This window comes from Bradysia coprophila, assembly GCF_014529535.1.
Source record: "Bradysia coprophila strain Holo2 chromosome IV unlocalized genomic scaffold, BU_Bcop_v1 contig_84, whole genome shotgun sequence".
Lineage (NCBI taxonomy): Eukaryota > Metazoa > Arthropoda > Insecta > Diptera > Sciaridae > Bradysia > Bradysia coprophila.
In genome coordinates, this window is record NW_023503376.1 from 6492833 (window position 1) to 6520701 (window position 27869).

Sequence of the window (27869 nt, forward strand, 5' to 3'; positions counted from 1 at the left end):
TTAAACACTGTATGAAGCTGTCATTGTTTGAGGTTAGGTTTGTGAAATTGACAACTCATTTGACACTATTTTGAGAGAAGGAACCGTTATTTGACACTGATCTATTTTTGACAGCTTACCAGACAAGTTAAATTTATCTAGTTTTTCTAATGCTTATAAACAATCATCCAAAGTTAAGATGTTTCTGACACACCCTACCTTGCTCTTGTGCCGAATAGCAAATTATGTCTTGATTCTCTCGTAAGCCACTGTCATTTTTACGTGACTAATAAAATATAAAATTAAAAATTCCCTCCAAAAAATTTCAGTTCACCGTTCGATTTCCTTACATTTTGCCCCCTCCGTCTACGAAACACACTCATACATATTCGCAGCAACCACTCACACAATCAAACAATTTCGCTGCACAAACATTTGTGTGCGCTGTGGTGGAGCTTACTATTCTTCCAGTCTGTCTGTGTCGGGTTCCGTGTTCATACGTTCATACACAAATTTTTCTTAATTCAGAATTTTTATTGAATTTTGTGATATTTTGGATAGAAAAACCGAAACAGAAAAATGGTATGTCAATTAACAAATGTGTTCCACCTAATAATGTATGATTTGATGGTGAATTGTGTGAATTATTTGAGATACCGCATGCCGGCTTTGCTTAATAAAAAAAAATGTCGCGGCCATTTAAAAAAAAATTCAGATGAAAAGCGAATGAATTGTACTTTCACAAGCTGGCTCAGACATGCCGAATATACTTTGAATAAAATGGAAATTGCCATTTGAATGTGAATTTAAATCTGTAAAAAATATTTTCTCCGTTAATAATACGCCCAATCCGCACCGAGATTGCTCTTTTATGTCTGATCGGCATTTTTTGTACTCAAAAAATTTACTCAATGAAAAATTGCACAATTTACAGCTACATATGTACGGTTTGTGCATGTCGTTCATATTCTTTTTCTATCCAAATTTGAATTGGACAAGATGTAGAAATTATTTTCGATACGCCGAAAAGCCGACGGAAGGAACCATACAAAAAAAATTTGGTTAAAATATATTCCTTAACGCCCATTCGAGTAATTAAAAATAGTTAAAATCAGTGCGCAGACGTCGTTTTTCACTCCACTCACTTACTCATACAATGTTCCAATTCGTCAACCTTTGCTGGCGGCTGTTTTATATTACTCATTTTGCATAGGCGTCGGTATTAAGTGGGGTATCTCATGCACAACATTTTCGATTTTTTTATGTCTTCATATTTGCAATGATTGACTGTGACCGGTGTTTTGTAACGTTTCGTTCGATAAAATGTCGATTGAAATTTTTTTTAGTAGGAAGTGGCCTTATTGCCGTTAACTTTCCATGGGTTGTCGGAGATAAGAATTACTCACTGATTAGATTAGGTTGGTTATGTTCAAGTTCAGAAAGGAAAGGCTAACAAAAAATAAAGTTTGTCAGTTCCTATTATGTCATCGATCGATTTATTCAGTTATGATATTAGTCTGTAGTCAATACGGTGCATTTTCTACGAAATGAACACTTCAATTTCGAATTTCACTTGGCTATCTGCATGATTTACACAGTCCGAGACAATCGTGATTCTCCAACATTGACCTTAAAATCTTGAGTATTCAACTCACCGACCAAAAAGACTGACTTCATTTAACTAACGTTATTGGACGCTTCACCAATACAATTTCAAGTTTGATGTTACGTAAATTTCGTGGTCTTGTTAGATTCTTTTTCTTGCTTTACCATTTTCACTACAATAACCTTTCCTAAAAAAAGGCAAGCCTTTTGCCATAGAATCGTTAAAACTGTTACCCCTTTTGTTGAAAGTGTCGCTTAATGCTTGATATTGAATCTATTACTTCGTTCGTTTTAACAAAAGAATTCCCATAAGAAGATCGCGTTAACAAGACATTATCTGTGTCATTGATGTTAATAACAGATGATTGAATAAGTCATACAGTAGTAGTAGATGGCTACGTTGACATTCTACGAGTTATCATGATATCAGACTGATACCGTTTTTTGTTGTAAGTTAAGGTTGTAGCTTAACTACAATAGGTAATCCTTCATCACTTACCGCCCTAATTGGAATAATTTGATTTTACACAAATTAGAACGTCCAATGAACTGACTGTTGTTGCTATATATGTACTTTTACGTATTAAGTCTTAACCATTAATGTCAACGACATCACAAAGAGGTGCTTTAATTTCCACAACGATTTAAAAGTCTCCTGTCGTCTTCAACGTCTTCTACGGAAAGAAATCTCATTGTAACGACATTATGACAAATTGTTTACTTGTACCGGTCCCGCGTAATTGCACAACAAATCTCAATTATAAAATATATGTCCAATATGTCTGACAGTTCTGTACCCACTTAATGACTTTTATCAGTCTATGCGCTGCGAACAAAAAGGAATTACTTTCAGCCGGCTTTTATGGTGATCCAAAATGATTTTTGCAATCATCGATACACGTTACCTATAACAGCATTAAAAATTCACGACATAAATATCTCGTATATGAAAACGGAACGGTTTTTTTTTGCAACTTCAATGAATGGACAATGAATTAACATTCGTCTGTGTTACGTATCGTGTGTTGTGTGACGTGCGGATGAATGGTGTATTGAAGACGAACATAAAATAACAATTAGTTTTCTTGACAAAAATTACACAGCGAAGAGAAATGTGGAGAGGAATGTGCCTTTATCGGAAAAATTTCTAAGATTTTTTTGACCTTTTCGAACATGTGGTGGGGCCTTTCATGAGACATTTTTTGTGTAATCTTCTGAAAACGATTAGGGGTATGCCTTTTAACGATTTAAGCTCTCTCTTTCTCTCTCTCTCTCTCTCTCTCTCTCTCTCTCTCTCTCTCTATCTCTCTATCTCTCTCTCTTTCTCTCTCTCTCTCTTTCTCTCTCTCTCTTTCTCTCTCTCTCTCTCTATCTCTCTCTCGCTCTATCTCTCTCTTCTTTTGGTAAAGGTCTTTTACTTCATTTGCTTGGTCATGCATTCCAAATAAGACTTACTATACAGATCTCATAGTCCAATTTTGTCGTCGTCGGTAACAGTAACAGATGACCGGCTGACACAGAAAAATGTATACAGTGTTCAAAGAGAGTTCTCATTTTGACATATCACCCATCGAGATCAGTTAATTTAACTGGTTTTTTCCCCTGTTTTTACGCTCTTTGAACACTGTATAAATTCCCAGTCGTCCAATGTATCGCGCTTGTATTAAATAAGTTCGTCTCGCTCTAATCAATACAGTGTTTAAGGAGAGCGATTTTTGACCACTTTATTTAAACTGGTCACACGTCAAAATGAGAGGAATCACATACAAATTTAAACTGGGCTCAACTCTCAATTTCTTTTTTCATTAATGAATATTTGACAGCTGACCCCAAGAACAATTAAATTTAACTGGTTTTCGCTCTCCTTAAACACTGTATCCTGAGATTTTACATTCAGCATGGGAACGCGACCATCTCAATGCCCATTATAAAATGTGGCAACTCGTAGTCGGCTAGAGGCAGAAGAACTTTATTCGACAAACCCCAGAGCCAGTTTTAGGAGAGCAACAACATTTTCGTTTAATTACAATAATTAATTTGAAGTTCAGCTGAGAGTAAAATACGGTTTGTTTACAGTAACGAAATGCAGTAAATTGTAAACTGTCCCCAAATGTGTTATTTTCAGTTTTAATAACTAAAACAACGAAATGGAGGCACAACGAATAAAGTCTTATTGTAACCTCATTCACCTCATTTTTTGTTCGACAATGCTACCCAACCAATTTAAATGGAATAGAAAAACACGTTATTTTTATCACAGCACATGTCTACATCAGTTTTTTTAGTAGTTCATTATACTATTTTCTATATTCTAATTACGGAGATCGACTAAAAATAAATGTTGGTATTAAGCCGTTACGTACGCTCAAGTCGAAATTAATTTTCAATTTTATTTTCTCCAATGTGAATATAAACGAAATGAAATTTCGATTTTTTCTTGTCCGAATAATTAGTTTTCGGCTAAATCAAATCCAATTAATTAAAAATTGAAACGCATCGAATGTCGGTACACACCGGCAAAATGCGAAACTTTGAAACGATAAACCTTCTTTCTTTTTATTCATTTGTTGCTTCAACAATTAAAATAAATAAATTTGAATGGAAATTGCCGGTCGAAAATAATTGAAACATAAAAATTCATAAATTTATTCTTAAATGAATTTGAGTCGAAAATAAAATCCGACTCTCTGTGTGCGCAAAGTGTTTTAACGAAGCAAGAAAAAAAGAATTCTACGATTTTTCGTGTGGGCTATTCTCTATTCAGTTAAAGTCACAAATGTGTAAAGTTTATTTATAGCATGGCGTTCATGTGTGTTTCTCATTGGGGTTTTCTTGGTAGGTAGGTTGCACACACTTTATGCTTAGAGCTCAAAAAGTTATTCGATTCAAACACACACGATGCTGTTCACTATCCATCGTGTGTTCAATAGTCACAGTCGATTGAAAATGTTATTTCACTACATTAAACGATATAGTTGCTTGTATAGAGATCTCCGGTGGATGTGTGTCCGTTCTTAGTGCTCAGGAAAAATATTAAATTTTCATTTTTCTTACAATCATTAATTAAATGGAGCTTCGCCTCGAATATGCACATCGAAAATGTGTTGAATGAATATTGCAGCAAGAATTCGTTTCGAACTCTTATATTGAGATTTATCTTCACAAAATAAATCAACATAAAATAGTGTCGCCCTATCATCAGTCAGCAACGGCCATGCAATTTCAATGGCATTCTGATTGAAAGAGTTCTTGATTCTTTAAGGGATGTACGACTGATGCCGAAAGGGCTTACTAAAATTTTAGAAAATGCAAGCTTCTCGTGGTGCAATTGTTTCTCTTATGTCGTGTATAAGTATAGCATATCGGTTGATACATAATCTTCTACTTCACATGTTAACAAACATTTTGCTGTAAATAATCTACACTTTCAGGTCCAGGCCGCCTCACACTTAAAGGTGGCGTCAATTTTAGATATCCTATACTGAAAACCATTTTTATGTTTCCAATCAAAGTCAGTTTCCATTTCATTCCACCAATTTCCCAGAAATATTCTTGTCTGTCACGCAAACCTGTCTCAGAGTTTGTGTTCGCTTCCAGACGAAAAATGAACAGCATCATAGACGTGAACAAATATTTCTCATCAATAATTCACAATTTTATTCAAAATTCGAAATCATTTTCTCGTAAAATATGAATCACTTCCATTTCGTTTGAAATCGTAATGATCCATACGTTTTGAATAAATTTCAGGTTGTGAGAGAAACATCATTGAAACACCTTATTGCCAACATACTATTCTATGGTATACCGAAATGCTTTGTAACATTAAATCAAAAATTAATTTGAATTTTTTTTCGTCTCTCTTTCGCATCTGTTTATTTGCGCTAAAACGCTGAATTGAATTAACTTTTTTTTTTGCGCAAACGACTAAATGGTATAAATGTGTTGAGGCAGGAAAATTAAGTGACAACAACGTCAATGGAGCTAAAATAGATTTCTTTTTCACCTGAGTATAACTTACACGATCTGAAACATTTTGTTATGGTGTGCGAATGTTCAGACATCAGCTAATTTAAGTCGGAGATGCTTAATCTAAGTTTAATCTTTTGGCTTAAACACAGAAATCCGTTCAACTTAATAAACAGTGTAACATCTTCAAAATAAGCAATCGCTAGAGCAATTTTCCAAAACACTCGATAATCAAATACATAAAAACCATTAGCTTAATGGATGTCGGCATTTGAAATTCAAACCACTTAAGCGATTGATTCAATGAATCATCGTTCATAAGTCACATCAAACTTTACAATTATAATTGTAGCGTTTCACACCATATGTAACCGTACAACTGTTTCGATCTACTCAAATTTTCATTCATTTTCGCCGTATAATGCAGAGAATAATGGATTGATTCCACAGTTTTTTATCATCCGGTCCATCCGATACACGAACAACTGACAACGATGTTATACCTTCTTTGGTCAATTTCAGTTCTACTATCTTATCGTAAAAGCTTTGCAAGTGAAAATAATCCTTGTAAGGTTTCGATAATCTAAATTTAATAAAAGAAAATGGAAAGTCACTCCAACGTTCTGTTTATTTTAATTATTCCACTTTGTGTAACACAATGCTACCAATACTACCTTTCACAGTTTGAAACAATCAAGCAAATCAAGTGGGTAATGTTATCGTACATGGAAACAATGCGGCTTATCGATATCAATTACGATGTTTCAATTCCCTTATCACACCGTCTTTTACATAAAAGAACCACTGACTAATACCCGAAGCGTAGAAAACTTTATTTTAATTAAATTGTAGAAAAAAACCTAAAAATTGAGTTTCTGAATTTAATTACCAAAAAAGGCAACAGAAGACAATTAACCGATCTTGTAAGCTCGTTAGGTTAGATAATGACGATGAAGTCACATTTGAAAGTAGTTTAACGAAAAACGTTGATAAAGACATTATTTGTGTTCAACGCGTTTTTCATGATCAGATACCATACCAGAGTGAGAAATATCGGAAAATCAGATATTAGCTTCTTCAAAGATAAAAGGTATATACAGAAACGGAATGCATGTTCGTTTTGTTTACACTTACATTGACTCATATCTCTCGTAACAGCCAGACATACATGGTTCTAACGAAATTCGATGAAACATAATTGGTAGTTTTACGAACATTATACGAAAATAGAATGAAACCGTGTCTCATACTCGGCAAGGGGTAAAAAATTGTTAGTCAACATTGCAGTCATGAAAACCGTGAAATTATTTTGTTTTGTGTTCGGGAGTTTTATTTTCCGCAGAATCATGAAAACAAACAGTATACACTGAGCAAGGTCATTGTCGCTTATTGTTATCGTCATTAACAGAGAAACGAATTCAGTTTATTTTACGTTCAAAAAAAATTAATCGTTTGAGGGTTATCGTTCCGTAATTTTTCGACAGATTATAAATCGAATAAATAAAATTCTTAGTCACCTCTACTAATGATTGTCTGGAAATGGATGGTTAGGTTTTTCTTTCTAATTCTGTTTTTATTTCGCTGCTCGATGATTCACTTAAAATGTATTGTGGAAGAGAGCAATAAAAATACAGACTGCATTGCATGAGTTAGTTGGAGGTATGTTGAACGTCCCATTCATAGCACTTTGTTCGTTGAACAATTTTTTATTTATTGTAAGGAAGTTAGATGAGGAAGTTGGTCTAAACGAAAAATATCGAAGGTCATTAAAAGTCTGCCAAAATTAATGCGGTGGGTGGGACTTATACACTTCAGTTAAGCAAAATAATTAATTACACCGCACCGTAACGAATAATGTGACGTACACAACAACAAAAAATCAAATCTGGGTAATGTTGCGATACCCATTTATAGATCTCGCCGTGCGCTTGAAAATTGAATGTCCAAATGCTGTAAAATTTCAAAGTAATTCTAGGCTAAACTGTTGTCATTCACCAAAGCCTACAATTACTGACCGTATTAAAGCTCCGATGCAATTGGAAGTGATTCGTGCAATATTTTATATGTTAACTCAAGAACCATAATTTCGACTCTGTTACATACAAAGAGCAAAAATAATTGCCTCACAAATTTGTGCATCGAAAACCACATTGAAATCAAATTTACCATTTACGTCAATGTCAGTTCCTTATAAAGAATTTTACGTTTTTGTGCAATCGTTAAACCAAGTGGTTTTTTTTCGTTATTCATTCTTCGTTGTGGAAATGGTGCACAATCACCATTTAGTGAAGATGAATAACAAACCGGACTTTTGTCCGATATTTCGTTACATTTTAGAGAAGGTTTTCCCTGTGATATATTCCGTCCGTTTCCCTTTAATCTAGATATAAAAATCTGTTGTTTATCCTATGGGCAAGTGGGTTGGCCTGTAGAGGCGCCACATTTTTTTTCGTAGTACTTCATTCTCTGCAGAGCTTATTTTCATGTGAACCAACTTCACATTTGTCATTACAGAACAAATGTCGCCATATGAAGTTGATTCACATGAAAATAAGCGCAGTGACAGCAGTAATTTTATGACAGAATGTACTAAAATATGGTAAAACACTGTTTTACATTTCTTCTTAGTTTCTAACCATCATTATCCTATCAGAAACGGCAAGCTTATCGCGATATAATCACTAAATCTATTACTTCTGCTGTTCAAAGCATTAACTGATGTTTGATACAAAATCTGTTACTTCATTTGTTTTGACATTCATTTTACGATTATATTAAACCATTATGTTGTAGTTAACAGATGATGACTAGCCGTTTTTGAAAGGTTAACATCAGAGTTCATTAAACCCGACACAAACAACACAAAGTGTTCGTGCAATGATTTATAGAGAATCTTTTATACACATTTCTCACGATATACCTTACGACTGGTAGACGCATTGACTGTTACTTAATGAAAGACATAAGTTGCTACAGTCACCCCTCAGTCAGTACTTACATTGTTTTGATTTGTTTCTGTTTTTTTTTTCCTTGATAAATTAAGCCATCAGAGTATATGTCTGCAGCGTTTGTCTTCAATAATTTTTTAGTATAAATTACTTGTGAAAACGAACACAAAATCGTGAGGCGTGAATTCGTTATCCACAGACTCACAAAAAAAAAGCTCAGAGCCTAAGGGTGTGGCATTTTTTTTTCTTCTTCCCAATAATGACTTTTTAGACACCACCAACAAATTACATATTCGATGAAATCGGGTGGTAACCTTCACTCACACCGGCATGAATGGAATTAATTTGATCTGCAATGTTCATAATATTCCCCGTCGTTATCGTTGTGTGTCGCTTCCAGCAATTTTCTGACCATTCTTAAAAACACTGTACACACTTTCGCCGTCACTGTGCATTTCTTATTCGAACATGAATCTGCAGAGGAAACCCCGATAAGTCCATATATGGACATAGACACACTACATTTTCTTTTTTCGTTTGTAGAGAGACATTATTGGTGTATACGTTTTCGTGTACGTATATTTCTGTACGTACATTTTCTCCGCGACTGTGTGACTCTGTATTCGGTTACAAACACGCAAACATTATGATTCAACCACTCGTACAATATACGATTCACCAAACAAAATCATTCCATACATAGTATGAATTGGATGACCGTTTGTACGGGTTTTTTATCTTTTAAATTTTGATATCGCATTTTATATACTCATACACGAGATACGCGAGGTGTCTGTTAATTTTTGAAGTATTAAATGCAGTTAGTTTTGGTTAAAAAAAAGGTTACTGTATGTTAAGTCCTCCTCTCTCGTTTAGTTGATGGGTGATTTTTCTTCGGTTGTATGCGAACTTATTGATACGGTCTTGTAAACAAATGTTATATAGGTAGTGTAACGCGGTGTTGTTGAATTGAACGGTTTTCAGTTTTTATTATACTTTCGGAAGTGAAAGAGTGCGAATCCAGAATTGAGATCGATTTTATTTCGGTTTGGAATTGATATTTCAATTGCGGTGTTTTGCGGTTTTTTGTAGTTGAAACAATAATCTGGTTAATAAACTCTTGACTCTGTAGTCATCGTTTTCTCTGAAGGATAACCAATTTTATTAAGCAAAAATGGTAAATTGAATTGAATGACTGGTGTTGGTGTATCAGTTTTAATTGAATCTTCTGTTCATTGATTGTGAAATATAAACAACAAATCAAACTACTCGATTGTTCGAAACAATGATTGGGTCTGAATCACCCAAGCTATTTCAGTAAATATAATCAAACTTTTCGTTACCTATACAACAGTTGACTAATTTGTTTTGTTAATATTTTAATTTTGTGATAACAAATGCAATCAATCGTGCTTAGCGAAACAGTTCAGACAATAATGATTCAAATTTACTAATTGCTGTTCATGTGATCCGTGAAGCTATCATCTGTTATCCTTAGGGATTTCAGAAATAAACGATACTCTGTTGCGGTCTTCATCAGCAAAAATCATATTCAAACAAATGAAGTAATAGATTTGAAAGTAAAACTGTTGATATCTGTAAAAGTTTTGATTTTCATGCAATCTAGGACAAAGATCATTACAAGTGCCACTTTCATCAATGTCATGACATATTATACGAAATGAGAGTAATGGAAAGAGTATGAACAAGAACAAACTAGGACGAACTTTATAAATAACGCGTTGTATGTTGTACAAATTGTAGAGCTCCAATTCTACTTGGGATAATTATCACTAACGTCTGCTAAATTCTCCACTCCGAGTTCATTAAATTTTCTCACCACACCTGTTACCAATTTGCCTCAAATTTCACTTCACACTCTACCGACAAACATATATTCACTTTCCACTAAAAAAACGAAAATTTTGCCAAGACATTCGGATCGAAATGAATGACTGACAAGCACACACAAAAAATATGGCTCTAGTTCAACAGATTACCGAAAACAATCCATCCAAGTATACACACTGCTATTGTAGCGTGTAATTTCGGTGTCCAAGCAATTTCGTGTTATGTTGTATTTTAATGCTCACCGTAATGAATGACATTGAATTAATTCGTACTTCTCTTTTGCATTTCTAGGCGTCTGGAGTAACCGTATCAGATATTTGTAAGACAACCTATGAAGAAATCAAAAAGGATAAAAAACATCGCTACGTCATCTTCTACATCCGTGATGAGAAGCAAATCGATGTGGAAGTAGTTGGTAATCGCGATGCCGAATACGATTCATTTTTGGAAGACATCCAAAAAGGTGGTGCTGGTGAATGCCGGTTAGTATATTTTTGTAGAAAAAAAAATTGCTCTGTCATGTTGCTATCGACACCAACGACATAGACAGTCGATGAGTTCTGGTCAATCTTTACTTATGCAGAAAATCAATCATATTGTTAAAGCTAGTGAAGTAAAAGATTTTGTGTCAAAAAATTTGCGACACCTTAAAGGAAGTAACCGTTTCTAAATGGGTTCAGTGCCACGACCATTTTGGAAAGAAAATCTTTGCTTCCTTAAAGAAAAAAACTGATAAAGACAATGAAAGTGTGGTGTCATCGAAGTTGGATATTTTTGGTCATTTTTATTGATTGGTCTCGTAAAATTTTTGTTCTATTTGGGGCAAAATATTGTTAAGAAGAGTCCATCCTGTCTTAGTCAATTTTCCAGTCTTACTGCTATTGAGGACCTGATAGCTATTCGATCGAGCGCTTCAACACTTGTCATCATTTGCATCACATCATCACAACTTAGTCATTCAAACGATTAGATTCTCCACAATTCTCTAGGAATCATTCATAAATTCCATCTCCGATTAATTGCAGAGATGGTCTGTGACCTTCCTGTTATAAGACGTTGAATGTTTAGAGTAAAAAAATTTCGAGAAAGTACGAAAGGGATTTTTGGACGATTTCTAGAATTCACAATCATCGATTGACCCTGATATCGACTCTTATCTCAAAGTGACATGAACTCGAATAAATCTTTGTTAACCAAAATACCCTTTACCTTTACAGATACGGTCTCTTCGATTTTGAATACATGCATCAATGTCAAGGTACCTCTGAAAGTTCCAAAAAACAAAAGCTTTTCCTGATGTCATGGTGTCCGGACACAGCTAAGGTAACCGTTTTCTCGCTATACTGGTGAATCAATCAACCGTTACTTATAAAAAAACACTTTTATCTCATTCGCCAGGTTAAAAAGAAGATGTTGTACTCTAGCTCATTCGACGCATTGAAGAAATCATTGGTGGGCGTACAGAAATACATCCAAGCCACCGATCTATCCGAAGCTTCCCGGGAAGCCGTCGAAGAGAAATTACGCGCCACCGATCGCCAATAAGTTTCTAAACACTTTTTTTGTTTAATTTTTTTCTTTTTTTAATATAGTTTCCTCTTTCAAACAAACAAACAAAAATACTTTTCTTTTTTGAACGGAAACGATGACCCGAAAAACATTTTTTTTATATCAAACGCACACACATACAGAGGAGGAACAACATTTATAACCGAGATAATTTCGAGTAAATGAAAATGAAGGAAAAAAAATAGTTTCGCGCGTCCGAAAAGAAGTATAAAAAATAATCCCTTTCAATACCATGATAAATATTCTAAACATCAAAATATTAAAAACAGAAAGAAATTGCAAACAAACCCAGAAGCTTTTTTTTATAATTAAAATCTTAAATTATTTAAAATGGATGAATTTCATTTTGGTATTTCTTACAGTTTCATTTGTGTTTCTTTTCTTATAAATGGAATTTATGCATTTTCTTGTGACTGGCACACAATAGATTTCTTTTTTGTTCTAATTTAATTTCACTTTCCTTTTGAATATTTCTTTTTTTTGTAAATCGAAAATGTTTTCCTTTTTAAATTGAACAAAATAAGAAACCGAAAAAGAGAAAAACATTTTTTATTTAAACAATCGATAAACATAACAATACATCATGCACCTCTACAGAAGACACAAAACATTTTTGAGAGATAAAATTTAATTCTAATTTAAAGCGTAAAAATTGTCAAATTTTCATAACGAAAAGGAAAAATAAAAAGAATGAAAAACAAAACAAAACAAACAAACAAAAAAGAATGTTTCACAATAAGAATTTTTTTTATAATAAAAATTTGTAATTTATGATTTAATTGTAAACTAATTGTCGCTAAGAGGGGTGTAACAATAAATAAAAACAAGTCAAAATGAGTCATAAATAATTCAAATTTTTCTTTTTGTTTTCTTCTACAATTCCTGTGAATTTCATTGGTACACAGCCACAGCACAGTCGCATCAGATGAAAATTGCGACGTTCTGGATTTTTTTCCCATTCACTCGGTAGAGGTTTCGAGAGTTAATTATGTCACAATCTGAAAATTCATAGTTTTGTCCAAGCAAAATTTAAAGTCAATCTGGAGATTATTAGGGAGAGGGCGAGAAGAAAGGTTTATTTCTTTTTGTACACAAAAAGTCAGTTTTGTACACAAAACTTACATTTTGTACACAAAAAGTTTATTGTTTATTATTAAACCATGATTTTGTACACAAAAATGATTATTTTGTACACCAAAATGCTTATTTTGTACACAAAAATGATCAATTTGGACACAAAAAGTTCATTTTGTACACAGTAAGTTCGTGTTGTACACAAAGAAGTATAATTTTGTACACATAGAAATATCATTTTGTACATAAATTTGATGATTTTGAGAGATATAAGAATATATTGATTCAGCGACGTTAGCGTGTTTTAATAATGAGCTGTTTGAGATGAGAAAGTAATTGGTAAAAATTATTTATTTATGTAGCAGCGCCGCAGGCCGTGGAATATTAAAAAAAAAAAAAAAAGCGGGGTCGAGGGGCGGCAGCCCCCGCAGGGGGGGGGTCAAGGGGGGTACAGCCCCCCTTGCGGGGTCTAAGGGGCGGAGCCCCTAGCGGGGTTTGGGGCAGAGCCCCATGAACGTACGGCAGCCTGCAGGGCGTAAAGAAAAGCTCGCCGCAGGCGCGGGGGTTTGGGGGCGGAGCCCCCGCACAAAGAAAATACATCATCCTACAGTAAAGACAGTGTACGAAACAAGATGTAGTCCAATGACAAAAGATTGAATTAAGCAAATATACTTTTGAAAGACTACAGACACAAATTACACGTTCTTTTCTCTAACTGTATTACCTCTTCTTTTTGGTGCCGTTGTTCTGTTAATTATTAACTTCTAGGAATGAAAGTGCTGCTCAATGCAATTTATGTTTATAATAAAAAAATCTCTCAAAATCAAAAAACACAGCCAATTGAGAACTCTCATTGTGATAAAGCTTCTTTGTTTTGTCACACTTGATAACTTATGTGCTGAGATCGCGTAAAGCTAATTCAAAAAATTGCTAGAAGCTTAACAAGATTTTGTGTACGAATAGTGTTTTCTGTGTACGTTGTTACGGTTTCCGTGTACAAAATCAGTTATGTTTGTGTACAAAATATTTTTGTTTGTGTACAAAACAGACCTTTTGTGTACAAAATAATCAATTTTGTGTACAAAATCTTTAATTTTGTGTACAAAATATTTTTTGTGTGTGTACAAAAGGGACGTTTTGTGTACAGAACGTACTTTTTGTGTACGAAATGAAATGAACCGAGAAGAAACGGAAAATCTGATATGCCAATCATTTTTCTGGAAAAATTGAAAATTCGAAGCAACAAGAGGAGAAAATAGGATATTTCACCAAGAGCAAAAGGTGGAATTTCTGATTTCTACACCGAGGTGAACACAACGTTTTTCATGCTTGCGTTTTGCGAAAATCCATTTTTGTCCACTTTTTGTCCATTTTAGGTGAGAAAATGATCACCCGCTATTTTAGGGTAGAAAATTAATACCTCTCAGCACCTCTCAGAATGACAACAAAAAGTAATTTACAAAACTCGTATCGCTAGTATGAAGTGACTCTTATTCATCCAATTCATTGTTCAATTGTTCATCATATGAGAAATGAGAGGTGAGAAAATAAAATTTTTCTCACCTGAACTGTCATCACAGAGAGCGTCAAAAAGCACAATTTTTTCGCCGCATTTGAGTGTAGAAAATAAGGTTATTCACGTCTCACTGATGAAAATATTTACAATACTAGCAATAAATAGTGGCAGTGACTTCTAAAAAAAACTTTTGAGAAACATATTTTTTCATGCGAGCGATGCGAAAATCTTTGTTTTGTCCACTATGAAGCGTTTCCAAGATATTTGTTTTCTTTTCTTCAAAGTGGTCAAAAATGCGGATATTCGCAAAACGCTAGCATGCAAAACGTTGTGTTTACCTCTTCCAAAAACACCTTTATAAATAGGAAATTCCACCTTGAGCGAAACTTTCGCTTTTGGTGGAATTTCCTATTTTCTCCCCTTGGTTAACAAATAACTATTTTTCTATTCGTTACGGTTTTGAAAAAACGTTGAAACAGATTGATGTGTTTGTCACCTGGATACAAACGGTGATAGGTTTGTTCCAAGGTCATACGAATTGTCGAAATACTGTCAAATTTCATCCATAGATACATAACCTCATCAACATTTGTGTGTAAAATCACCTAGGTCATGTAGCTGTGGACGAAACCGTTGCAGTCTGTGTTGTCAAAGTTTGGGTTTAAAGTTATTTGGAACAAACCTATTCACGCCATGCACGAATGAACAATTTTGTTGCATTTACTATTTTCTTCCCTTGGAAAACGAATAACCATTTCCTATTGCATGCTGAAAGGTGAATGAGAGGTTGAAAAGTGGAGTTTTCGCGTGAGTTTGTTGAAGCGGGGGTGAAGCGGAAAACGTGGATTTTACATGCTGATTAGGTCACCGAAAATGCTTCATTGATGAAGTGAACGATTTTCGGTCTAGAAGCATACAACTTTTCATTTTGCGGGTCTAAATTACGAGAAAAATTCTGAAATTTATGCACAAGACACGAAAAGATTTTTTCTAACAAAAATTCAATGCTGTTAGATGTCTCTTTTACTACAAAAAGGCTATCTAAGGACGATTCATTATTATATAAATTATGGCTTTTAGCATTGATTTTCGGTTATGCTTCTGTGGGGAAGATTCCTATTAAGTTACAAATATGTTTGGAACTAATCATCTACAAACTTCCTCAGATCAGCACCTTTTTTCCTTTAATTGAGTTGCACATAATTGTTCGAAAGATCTTGTCTAGAGTTTGAAGACTGATATCTGGTATATGATAGAAGACGGGTGCACAGAGAGAAATCCAGGATTAGATTTAAATCTTTTTCGGATTACATATAGGACCAAATTTATTTTTGGATTGAAATCTAATTTTTCGAAAGATTACTTGCATTTAATCTTTCGATGGATTAGATCGAAATCTTGCAAGAGATTTAAATTTTTTTTATTTTGAAATTAAAAATTTTTTTTCAACTTATATTTGAATATCGAATCAGATTTACTTGTTTTATTTATTCTGAAATTGGGAATTTTATTTGTTTAGTTGAAATTAAATGTTTTTTTTACTTACTTTGATCAGGATTTGAACTCTTTCACCTCGGTACCTCCGTATCTCCAGTCCTGTACTTTACCACTGAGCTATTGGGTTCTTAATCTTAGCAAGATTTAATTTCGAACCGTTGTTACGGAGATTTTAATCTTTCAAAGATTAAAAAATAATCTTCTGAACGAAACCTTTGTACCGACTGAGGTAACCATCATAGTAAACGAGTTCAAATCCTAATCGAAGGCAACATTTTTTTTCTTCATTTTTTTAATTATTATATTTCATAAATCTGGATAAGCAACGATAAGGAAGTTGAGCCTGACAAAAGTATTGAAAAGTAAGAAAATATTATAATAAAACGATATTTTGCGCCCCATATTTAATTGTACAATTGATTAAGAAGTATAACAGACCAATTTGCATGGAAGAATTTATTTAATTTTGCAACGATTTTCAACTCAAATTAATATTCCTAAAGAAAAGCAAAAAAAAAGGTCTCAAACATTTCTGTGCTGTGGTTTTTAGTTTTACTTTGAATCGCTAACATATGACAAAAAATTACACATCTACCATCTACTAGATTCTTGACCTTGACCTTGACCTTGACCTTGCACATTTCGAATAGGACCCTGTGGTCTTTCCGGAAGAGCTTGAACGTTGAATCACTAACAGTGGAATGACCCACTTGGATCCCCCTTTTTGCCCTCCTTGTTCAATACTTTGTTACTCTGTGTGTACATCGTATCAATGTATTGAACAGCGCCGGACCGCCATCCGAAATGTGGTAAACTTAAGACTAACAACAATCACCGTCGCCGGACTAAGTGACTGGACTAGCTACTTTTGTATGTATCATTCTTGCAATACAGTCCGACACAACATAATGCCGCAAGGAAAATTTACCTGTTACCTGCTTTATCATCCCACTGCATTCATTAAATTACCTGTATTCGTCCAGTTACCTGAGTCCGTTTATAAAGCCGACTGTTCTAGCCAACGACGGGCCTACGGGTACGGTAATAACAACGTTCGTAGACCCGAAGATTGGCAGCATGGAGATGAACCGCTCGCCGGAGCCTTTGCTCGAGATGATTCTTACGTAGGGTCGAGTGGGTCAGTTTTCATACAAAATCCATGTTAGAAAGATCATTCCTCCTTCCACAAAACATCCGTCAGCATCTCGCTTCGCTGCCATGGGCGAACGTATACCATACCGTAGCAATCTCAGCGTTTAGCATTGTGCAGTTCACTCATTTTGCATCGCATTGTCACGGCGCCAAAGACCGACTCAACCGGCTATTCACGCAGCATTCACGCTCACACTTCACATTATTCACACACGGGACAGTTCCCGCTAACTCTAAATCGTACTCACATCCCTCGGAAACAATTTTCACCCCAAATAAACCGAGAAATTCACAAAAATTGCAGAGCGAAAAGAAAAACACGACCGTCCATTTTCACCGCACACTAAGTCCCTCTACCATCTACTAGATTCTAATCATAAACTCTAGGTACCATAACAACGTTCTTTGAAAAAAAAAAAAAAAAATCCGTGGCAAAATTGTCTATAGTTAACTTCACTTCTCACTGCTACTATCAATTTTAGCCATTTTAATCCGAAACGTAATCTATCGAAAGATTTAATTTTTGAAATCTTTGAAAAAAGATTGAAATGAAATCTTTAGAAAAATTTAAAATGTTCGTAATCTTTCCAAAGATTAAACATTTAATCTGACTTTTTTCTCTGTGTGGGTAGGAAGTGAGATTAAACTTGTGACATATAAATGGAGCATGGGATATTCAGCATTTGGATATAAGTTTTCGTTTACTTACCTTCGGCCAGAAAATGCGTCATTACTCTCTTGCTCAAAATCAGTTTTTCACATTATCTGGTCACAAGGCAAAAAGTACCGCTGTATCTTGCTGGTAAATTTTTTGTTGAGGTGTGTTGGATGCATTCCTCGACTTCAGCTCGAAATACGGTTGCTAGGAATCTCGCACCGCGTCATTCACAATAATTCACATTTTGACACATTTTGAATAAGGAAGATGTCACTATGTGAATTATTGTGAATGACGCGGCGCGAGATTCCTTAACACCCGAAATACAACTTCCCTACAAAAAATGTCCCAACAAGACAGTAATGCGTACTTTTTCATAATTTAAGTCTCTCAGAAGACAGTTTACCAACTATTGAGTGATTAGTGTAATATCATCTGCTATCGAAATGACGGCCTGAATAAACTGAATGAACCAATGCTCTCTAACAACGCACTTCAAGCAAAAGTGCTATTAATGACAGCTGCCAAATAGAGTACTATTTTGTATGAAATTTTATCCCCACTCTTTTTACAGTGTAAAATTTTGTATGGAGCACTGTCAAGTTTCAGTACCCTATTTAGAGTACCACTTTTGCTTGAAGTGCGTTGTCTCTAACGAAAAATAATATCAACTCGATATGATTTTGGTCTTCTATTTGACTTATGTCATAGTAAGCTTCGGTGCTGAAAACATTGATCGTTCGACCAGTAGATATTTTACACAAATGGTGAAAAAATGGCTGTGTGTGTAACGGGTAACAAACGATAAATGCAGATCGTACTAACAACGAAATAGACACCAGCTGATACAAAACCAGCTGTTGCTAGATCGGCACACCAAAAATATTTAATCACTGTTTCTCTGAGAAAAGTGAGCAGTTTAATGAAATTTTCATAAACTGCTCATTGTTCTCAGAGCTGGTCAAATTGTTACAACCAAATCTATTTTCTGTTAAAAGCTAACACATTCGTGGTCGGAATTGCGGTCGTACATTTTAGAAAAAGGATTCTGATGGAAAGATATCATCAAAAGTAAACTAAAATCCTGTATTTAAAAATCGCCCTAATGTATGCTTTTCGGAAAAGTACCGGTGCCTCTTAAGGGTTTAATGCGACAAAAAGTCAAACTTTCCTCCCTTTTTATAAACTGAGGCTCAACCATAAAATATTTAGTTAAAAGGTGTATTTGACAGTATCAAATAGAAATCGAGGAAGAACTCCACTTTTGTTATTTTCTAGTTTAAGAAAAATGGTCATTACATAGCAAGGTTGAAAAGTCGAGTTTTCTTGCGTTCGAGGCGAAGATGAGGTCAACAAAAACACAATAAAATTCGACTTTTCAATTTGTTATCCCTTGTTATGTAATCTACTTTATAAACTAAAACACTCAATAGAAAGCTGAGCCCGTGAAACTCAAGCTGTCTTATGGTCCCACAAATTCAAATCGTTAGAGATTAAAATTTTCCATTTTTTTTTTTACAAGACAGTAATTCTCACTTTGTTCTGTGACTCAAATGAGTGATTTAAGTTGATATATTAATGCCGAAATGTGCAATAGTATTTTACATGACTAGGGATAAAAAGATGAAAAGTAGAGTTTTCGTGTGAATTTTGTTGATCCGAGGCGAAGCCGAGGTCAATAAACACACGAAAACGAGACTCTTCACTTTTTATCCCGAGTTATGTAATGGATTTTACATGCTAAGGGCGTCGAAAGAAGTGCTTGAAACATGAAAAGTACGGTTTTCGACACATGTAGCATGTAAAAGAAAGTGTTTGATGAGATTGTCATTCAGTCTCTCGAATGATATGCAATATTTTTGAGCCACCCTATAAGTAGAAGCATCTACGAAAGTAACAATAAATTGGCTGGTTTTAATGTGTGCGAAATTGACAGTTTTTAAAATTTCAATTGAGAACGGATTCGCATTAAACTGAGGTCTAAAATTAATGGATTGTGACCGTTATGTTAATCGAACATGGAGCAAATCAACAATTACACAACTCTTTGCCTGATCGACAATTTCGGATGTACCCGATCTGTCGATGATGGAACCTTATACCTTTGCTTTATTGGCAACTGTATTTTTGAGACAGCAGATCTGGGAGAACTTCTCTCGCATTTAGATGTACACAACGAAAAGTGGTTTGGATTTTGCCATTCATGTAACGATCAGATCCATGACAATAAAGTGTCCCTGCTGGTAGAGTTACAACATTGGAACAAATGCCATCGGAATGAAATTGGATTTAGCGTGGTCTTTCAGCCTGACGACAAACGGAACAAATTAAGAGAAGCGGTAGATAATGCCAGAGTGAAACTACTTGCCAGTGACGATGAGTCCGATTTTCAATTCATTTGCCTGAAACCTTGGAATAATACAGCGCCTGAAACTCAAAAGAAATGCAGGAAAATGTTGAGCAAAGGATGTCTGTACGCTTTGTACAAATGTATGGACAGAAATTGTGCGTTTTACACTTCATGCGATCAGGGTATGTTAAGCCATTTGGAATATCATGAAAAATGTGCTGCCAATACTGCCATTGCTGAGCTGTCTTGGCTTGAGTGTGCTTATTGTGATGTCGTTAGTGACACATGTTCGTCGTTGGTTCAACATATTCGGGAAGAGCACAGATCAAGTGCATACCAATGTCCATACTGCTTTTACAGAAGCTGTACGGCATGTAACGTCCTTTATCATTTGAAAACTTTCCATGAATCTCGTGCCAGTTCAGTCCTGGTTTGTCGAGCAGCAAAGAAATTTCATCCAGCTGAGAGAACGGTCGTCCAGAAGAGTCGATCGAACTATGTTTTCCCTCTACGTTGTTCTGAAGGTAAGTTTAGAAGTTCAAAGGAAAACGGCGGGTTCTAACGCATTATATTCTGTAATGTTTTCAGTCTGCAATGAAATCACCTACCGGATGGACTATTTCATAAATCATTTGAAGACTGCTCACGACAATCACTTTAAATGTCAATTTTGTGGATTGAACATTCCGATACTGGAAGCTATTCAGCACTTGTCGGTTCATAACATTGGAGTATATCAGTGCATATACTGCCTGTGCGGAGCAAATGACATAGATAGTATCCAGAGTCACATGTGTCACGCGCACCCAGCTCGATTGCCATACATTTGTGTTAGGCTGACAAGAAAAAATCGAATTCTGGTTGGTGATGATGTCTGATTCAGTGTTAGTCAATCGAATTACAATTTCTGTTATCTGCATCTAGCGTGACGACGAACTAACATCGGCTGATTCAACGTTCATTTCAAAGCTGTCTCATAAAGTGCATTCGAAGTGGCTCAAAATGTGTCCATACACTGACGAAGAATTGCTTAACAATCCGCTCGGTCTAACAACGGTAGAACCCATTCCACGTCCACCACTTGATTTCAGTGAAAATTCAAGCCTGATCGACAATGACTTACCGTTCGATGGACAAGATGTGGTGAGTTACGACGACCTGAAAAGGGATTACTCAAACGACAACTGGAATGAATACTTCACAACAATTCGACCGATTGACGGTATGTCGGAGAGTAAAGTGGATGTTGACGAAGGTTTTGGAGATGACACGTGTACCAATACAACGATCTCACAAATGGACAGAAGTGAACCGGATAGTGTACCAGACGATGAAACAGATGAAAATTGTTCGGATGCTAACCTGATAATGGATGTGCCACATTTGCCCGTGGTGCATAGTGAAGAGCGCAAACCTGCGAATCGGGACAGTGGTTTGTCTATTTTGGATGATGTCTCTCAGTCAATATGTTCGTCGAGACTGGATAAACCGAAAGTGGAACCCAAGTCAACCATCGAACCATTCACAAAGTTCAGTGATCCAAAATTGCCCGACGTATTCAGGTACCGGTGTGCCTATTGTCCCAAACCGTTCATTAATCTTCAACCTGTGTACGAACACTGGTACAAAGAGCACGGCAAACCGAATGTTACGTTTATGTTCCAGGTAACCAAAATTTTTAAGTGTTGCTACTGCCGGCACTGCAACACTTACGACGATCTGAAACGCCACTGTGAACAGAAACATCCTAAAGAAACTTTTGCCATAATCGACAAAATGAATCAAAAGAAATGCGCGCTGTGCACCAGTCTGTTCTGCAATGCTTCGACTGAACTAATCGCCGATCACTTCGAACAACATCACAATGTCGCTGGAATCAATAATACGATCAGATTGGAGAGCTATCTGACTGATGAATGGCTGGACAAAATTGTCGCCGACAAAGTTTTCCGTCGAGGTGGTCTGGTCAGCAATCAGATCATGTATGACTGTCCCTATTGCCCGACAGCAAGATGTAATGACCAATCGGAAATGGTGGCACACATTCGAAAACATTTTCTACGATTCAAATGCAACTGTTGCGACAAAACGTTCGAAAAAATCGGATTGCTGGAAAAGCATCATGCGATCACGCACGCAAAGGACAAAGCTTTGAGCGTTGTGAGTGCAAACGAAAATCTGGGTAACTACTTGGAAATGAAAATAATCTTTCCGAATGGATTCATGCTGACGAAACGGGAGTGCGTCAACACAAGATTCGGTGCGACGGACGAACTGGTTAAAATGATTCAGGAATTGAATGGAAGCGACATGGAAATTGGTCTGGCAAAACCGGCGCAGAGAATTTCCAAACCGAATCCAATGATAACACGGTCGAAGGGAACGGCAGAGAGGGCACGGTCTTCATCATCGTCCAAACTGAATTGTGGATGTAGCGACGACGTTGATCGTAGAAAGAGTCGTTTACGTCCCAGATCGGTGGAGACAGGGAAGAAAAAGGAGTGGCCAATGATGCCATGTGGTGTCACAACGAGAAAGAGGAGCAATCAAAGCAAGACAGGAAAATGAAATTCTGGTGATTCGTTTCTGACTGAATTTTATTTTTGCAACTTTTTTTTAATTTAAGAAACTTACACTCGAACCATTTAATAATTTTAAGGATACCTTATGCATAACATACCTCGCTTGTTGCCTTTGTCGTTAATAAAAAAAAGCACGAAGCTCTGAACAAAGTCCTCTGTTTCTTTTATCGCAAATGAAAATGGAAATGACTTATACACGACTCAAGACAACCGTTCATTATGAGTATACCTAACAACATGACCGAACACACAAAACAATGATTCCGATCATCCAAAGGGTCCTTTTGTTTTTATAATTTATTTTCTCTGCAACAATTATTATCCGTAATATATACACAGCTTGCATAATCGCACTACTAATATTTTGCATGTGGAGAGTAGCTGAAGAGTACAATCGGTCGACGATGCAAAATGGCGTTAGGATTTCCTAGTGTCGAAATCGTAACGATTGGTTCACCTCAGCTTTATTATACTATCGTTGAAGAAGTTGGAGATCGTAAATAAAATTTAAAAAAGAAAAATAAAATACACATAATGATGGTGTGTAACGGGACCACTGGATCCCATCCGCAACCACGATCTCACTATATCAATCCACGCTTCTTCTTGTAGTCTTGCAGATTTAACGACCGCTTCGGTGCTGTTTCGCTCGCTTTGACGACAGGCTTTGGAAGTACATTGACAGCATTCACTGAAAAAAAAATCGATTTTATTAACCAGAGATTCTCATCACGAACAAACCCACAACCGTTTGCACGGTGTGGTTGAATGGAATTTATTTGAATTTGGAATGCACTTTTGATGCTTTTGAATATTTTCAACCGTATAATTTGGTGTAGCGGGACCCATGGCACCCAAGGATGCAGAGGTCGTTTTTTAAAAGTGATTGGGTTAAAAATGATCGATAGAGGTTCTTCATACGATACAAACAAAAATTGGTCCACGAGGTGCAATCGAATCGTGTGCACTCGTTCAAATTTAAAAAATATGATTTTTGAAAGGTCGTGTACCCCAAGAGTTAAGTGAAAAACATTTTCTTATTGGTCCTGTAATAGAGCCACATAAAACGAAAATTTTGAAAGTTTTTCGCTTAACACGCGTACACGACCTTACGAAAATCGTAATTTTTAAACTTCAACCTTGCACATCATTATACGGTTAAAGGTTCGAAAATAAGTCCGATCTGATCAATAATATCCAAAAACATCCAAAGTGCACCATGTTTGTGGTTGTTCACTACACATACCTGGTGGCAACGACACATCCAAATCGATTTCAAAATCGTGCAACGAATACAAATTATTGTCGGCCGGACCAACCATTTTGCGATCGTCTTCGTTTCGCTTGCGGCCGGGAGGCGGTGGAGCCGGAATCATTGGAGTCAGTTCTTCGTACGGTTCCTTTGCACGGAACATCATTGTCGGTTTTGTGCAACGTCTCGTAAATGGATCGTCGGCTCTCTGGCCCTTCGATGCACGCACCTCTTCCATGATTGCCTTTTCCGCTTCCAACACGTTCCGCTTGCGATTTCGATCGTTGATGTACGAAATCAGACTGATTGAACTCGATCGACGTTTGTCCAATTCGTTGGCACGCTCTTCCAGTTCCTTAATTTCTACACTCAATTCGGCGGCCACCTCATCGTCGCCGCGTAACAGTGCAGCGTCGCGTTCCTTCATCAAACAGGTTTTTTTCATTGCATAGTTGGTTGGATGTTTGCGGAAGCGATTCTTCTCTTCGATAATTTTGTGCACATCCTCGTCCTTGAATTCGTAGACGACCGCCTCCTTGATATCTTTCACTTTTCGGTCAACTAATTCGAGTGTGGGCAGGTCAACGTCAGCGCTTTGGCACACTTTTTTCCATGCTTCAAATTCAGTGTCCGTAAAGTCGGAATTCGAAATGAACTCCAATCGGAACACTCTCTCTTGCGTGCCGTGCTTCAATCTCAATCCTTTGTTTGTTCGACATTTTCCTAAATTGTAAATTTTCGCCGTTTCAACGACACCAACCACTTCGGCGACTCTGTAGACCGGTTTCTGGTTGTTGTTGCCAATGCTAATCCGAACGAAGCAGTTGGCCACGATGCGATCGAAAAATGGCATCGACACGAAGCGTTCCATTTTGTAACGAGACAGGCGAATTTTGTTCAATTCCTCTTTCGTTGTAATGAACACCGGCCGTTTCGATGATGTGGTTGTTTTCTTATCCTCCTCCGAATCGCTGCCAGATGAACGACTACTACTGCTGGAACGCCTGCCTGAACGTTTGTCATCACTGTCACTGCCCGAATCATCTGAATAGATATCGGACGCTTTAAGTTTTATCGACGATTTTCCGCCACTGGACACTCCGTCGATTTCTTCTTTGTCTAGTTGTAGATCCTTTTCAGCCTGTCGTTTCGCTTCTTCTTCCTCTGTAATGTTCAAATATGTTAAATGATGACTGAGCGGATGGGATGTGATGTGCAAACTTACCTCGCTTTTGTTTTCCTTCTCGTTTCGCCTTCAACGCAGCCATTGCGTTGCTTCTTTTGTCGTCCGTTTTATTCATTTCAACATTCTTTTTGCGTTCTTTTGATCGCTCCTTCGGATCGAAATACTCTGGTTCACTGTCCCAATTCTCCTCGGCATCGTCATTCTTCTTTTCAGTTGCAATTGGTTTCGATACTGAAGGTACTACCTCTTTCACAACTGGTTTTTCAATGGTCATAGCTGCAGCCGCTTCGAGTCGTGCCCTTTCTTTCTTTTTCTTCTTTTGTTCCTCCTTCAATTTTTGTTCTTTCGGTGTCAGTACCTTCTCTTTACCACCGCGTTTAATGTGGCGCAGCTTCCTTTCAATTTCCCATCGCGTTTTCATTTCATCGCGTCGTTCGATTCGCTTGAAAATTTCCGTCTCACGCTCTTTTTCCGACAGACCTTCCAGTCTGACCCGATCGCTTTCGTCTCCCATTAGATTTTCATCGTAGCCGTCGTTGAATTCGGAATCCCAGCTATCCGAATCGCTGTCGGTCGCTACCTGTCCCTCTTCCAGCTCAGATTTGTCGGACTTGTCGTCTTCGGGTACAGTTGCCGTAGCAGGCTTTGCGGATGTCTGTGCTGGCTCGTCATCGGATTGTGATTCTTCTGAAGAGCTACGTGAAAACTGTAAGAGAGTGCGATGAGTGCTTGACTGCGAGGAAATGAGATTGAAAATTTTTACCTTCTTGGTGCGCTTCTTCTTACGAACTGGACTGGCCTCATCTTTGTCCCAGTCAGATTCTGAGCCAGAATATTTCCGTGGCGAAGATGACTGTTGACGTTCTGATGCGGTTTTCTTCTTTTTCTTGGCCAGCGATAGGAATTCCTAGGCGAAACGAAAATTAGAAAATTTGCACTTGTTTGGTTGAGCAAACAAAAAAGCATTTCTGGTGAAATAGTGCGCCTACCGACGCTATTTTATTGCCAGGAAAGTTCAGCAAAAATAATTTTGAACAAAAAATTATGATTCAACAGAAGGTGGCAGTCACGAATTAGGCGTGATTATTTTGGTCAGACATAGATCGACTCTGTGATATTTCCCTAAACAATTTTCTAGTTGTTTGTTATGAGACGAACGGGCGGACATTTTTCAGGAAAAATTACGACGCCAAAATATTTTTTTTTGTATAAAGCGTCGTCAAAATCGATACTAAAAATACGATTTGCCTGTGTATACAGCATACATTCCATTATGGTGGTTGTAATCAATTTTTTTTCACAAAAAAAGATGCCACATAAATAACTTACCGAGTCCAGATCCGATCCATCTTCACTGCTGTCTGAATCCAATGGTTGATTTCTCCGTTTACCCATTGAAAATTTGGTTCCGTTTGTTCGCGTCTATTTCAATTACAAATTAATGGATTTTCACAATTTTTACAGTCTGAGAATGGATTCACGCTTTCAAAACACTACTCTCCACTATGAAAGCACAATGCGAAATGACAGCAGTGATGTTTGAAAAAGTTTGAAAGATTCATATGACAGTAGTACCAACATTGTAGATGCTAATGACTGGAATGATGACAGTTACGATATTTTTTTGCAGAGACGTGATCTCGATATGATATTTGAAATGTGCGCGGTAACTTGACTCTGCAAATCAAATCTAATCTAGTGTAGTGTATAAGGTCTATAAACGAAAATGTTTAAGCTTGTTTACAGTTAGTTACTAATTCTTTTTCATATTATAGAAAACTAAAGATCATAATAACTAGAGATGAAGTAGCTGTCCAGCGTAGATTTTGGAGATTACTTGGGTACAACTAAATCATTCTTTGACTAATTTGGTAAAGTGGATCATCGTCATTCAAATGACAGTACAAAACTGGTATGGCCAATCCGGCGATGGGTCTTGAACTGTGAGTGCATGTGAAAATAATATAAGAATTAGTGTTTTTCCTTCAAAAAGTTGGATTGAATCCTCGGTTTTTCTCAAATATATTTCTTTGAACCAAACTGACGATTCATTTGAACTTTTAAATATTTTCAAATGCTTAGACGAAAGTCAAAATAAACAAAAATATTGTGTTTGCAAAATGTGTATGTGCTCTGTAGGTAATAGTTGTTTCATAGTTTCATTGGAAGTGAGTGGAAAAACGGGTTGTATGAGATTTTTCTTGTTAATTATCTGTCGCTTATTTGAGCCAACTTCACTACTGTCATTTCAGTGTAACTGTCGTATTGTTAAGTTGGTACACATGAAAATAGACGCCATGCCATCAGAGAAATGTTAAGTTGGTACTCATGTGACGAGATAGAAGGAATATAAGAAAATGACAGCTGACACCTATCGGAGAGAATTCGTATTAAATTCTCTCGCATTCTTTCCCATATATGCCAGCCTTCATTCACATGTTCCTTCTATCTCCTCGCATGGCTACCAACTGAATATATCTCTGCATGTCTTCAGAGAGATCATAACAGATGGCATTGCTTCAGCCCGCCCGACGAGTTGGAACACATGAAAATAGACGCCATGCCATCAGAGAAATGTTAAGTTGGTACTCATGTGGCGAGATAGAAGGAATATGTGAAAATGACAGCTGACACCTATCGGAAAGAATTCGTATTAAATTCTCTCGCATTCTGTACAATAT

At 36.4% G+C, this 27869-nt stretch overlaps 3 protein-coding genes across 5 annotated transcripts; 2 read left to right on the forward strand and 1 right to left on the reverse strand.

The window, feature by feature from the left end:
* Positions 1 to 404: 404 nt before the first annotated feature.
* LOC119072985 (cofilin/actin-depolymerizing factor homolog) lies at positions 405 to 12775 on the forward strand. Of its 2 annotated transcripts, none has more exons than XM_037178306.1 (4): positions 405 to 561; positions 10644 to 10834; positions 11570 to 11675; positions 11751 to 12775. In XM_037178306.1, exons 1-4 carry the CDS (start codon positions 559 to 561, stop codon positions 11895 to 11897), a joined length of 447 nt encoding a protein of 148 aa, XP_037034201.1. In that variant the 5' UTR covers positions 405 to 558; the 3' UTR covers positions 11898 to 12775. The 2 variants fall into 2 exon arrangements, with proteins under 2 accessions (XP_037034201.1, XP_037034202.1); XM_037178307.1 differs by lacking the exon at positions 405 to 561 and adding an exon at positions 9208 to 9678.
* Positions 12776 to 19750: 6975 nt separating this feature from the next.
* LOC119072837 lies at positions 19751 to 22894 on the forward strand. Of its 2 annotated transcripts, XM_037178146.1 has the most exons (4): positions 19751 to 20692; positions 20757 to 21028; positions 21093 to 21498; positions 21565 to 22894. In XM_037178146.1, exons 1-4 carry the CDS (start codon positions 19837 to 19839, stop codon positions 22734 to 22736), a joined length of 2706 nt encoding a protein of 901 aa, XP_037034041.1. In that variant the 5' UTR covers positions 19751 to 19836; the 3' UTR covers positions 22737 to 22894. The 2 variants fall into 2 exon arrangements, with proteins under 2 accessions (XP_037034041.1, XP_037034040.1); XM_037178145.1 differs by having other exon boundaries at positions 21093 to 22894.
* Positions 22895 to 23029: 135 nt separating this feature from the next.
* LOC119072839 (RNA polymerase-associated protein Rtf1) lies at positions 23030 to 26748 on the reverse strand. Its single transcript, XM_037178152.1, has 5 exons — positions 26518 to 26748; positions 25952 to 26095; positions 25228 to 25894; positions 23997 to 25166; positions 23030 to 23441 (listed from the first exon to the last, which is right to left on the reverse strand). The coding sequence occupies exons 1-5, from the start codon at positions 26581 to 26583 to the stop codon at positions 23335 to 23337; spliced, it is 2154 nt and encodes a 717-aa protein (XP_037034047.1). The 5' UTR covers positions 26584 to 26748; the 3' UTR covers positions 23030 to 23334.
* Between the last annotated feature and the right edge of the window lie 1121 nt (positions 26749 to 27869).

What these genes read in the sequence shown, in the direction of transcription:
- LOC119072839 (XM_037178152.1), bottom strand. Translation starts at nt 26,583, where the DNA reads ATGGGTAAACGGAGAAATCAACCATTGGATTCAGACAGCAGTGAAGAT. An exon ending in ATGGATCGGATCTGGACTCG is followed by an intron (nt 26,096 to 26,517) that starts GTAAGTTATTTA and finishes CGTTTCGCCTAG; the next exon opens with GAATTCCTATCGCTGGCCAA. An exon ending in AGAAGGAAAACAAAAGCGAG is followed by an intron (nt 25,167 to 25,227) that starts GTAAGTTTGCAC and finishes TGAACATTACAG; the next exon opens with AGGAAGAAGAAGCGAAACGA.
- LOC119072985 (XM_037178306.1), top strand. An exon ending in GGTGGTGCTGGTGAATGCCG is followed by an intron (nt 10,835 to 11,569) that starts GTTAGTATATTT and finishes TTACCTTTACAG; the next exon opens with ATACGGTCTCTTCGATTTTG. An exon ending in GGTGTCCGGACACAGCTAAG is followed by an intron (nt 11,676 to 11,750) that starts GTAACCGTTTTC and finishes CTCATTCGCCAG; the next exon opens with GTTAAAAAGAAGATGTTGTA.
- LOC119072837 (XM_037178145.1), top strand. Translation starts at nt 19,837, where the DNA reads ATGGAGCAAATCAACAATTACACAACTCTTTGCCTGATCGACAATTTC. An exon ending in CCCTCTACGTTGTTCTGAAG is followed by an intron (nt 20,693 to 20,756) that starts GTAAGTTTAGAA and finishes TAATGTTTTCAG; the next exon opens with TCTGCAATGAAATCACCTAC. An exon ending in CAAGAAAAAATCGAATTCTG is followed by an intron (nt 21,029 to 21,092) that starts GTTGGTGATGAT and finishes ATCTGCATCTAG; the next exon opens with CGTGACGACGAACTAACATC.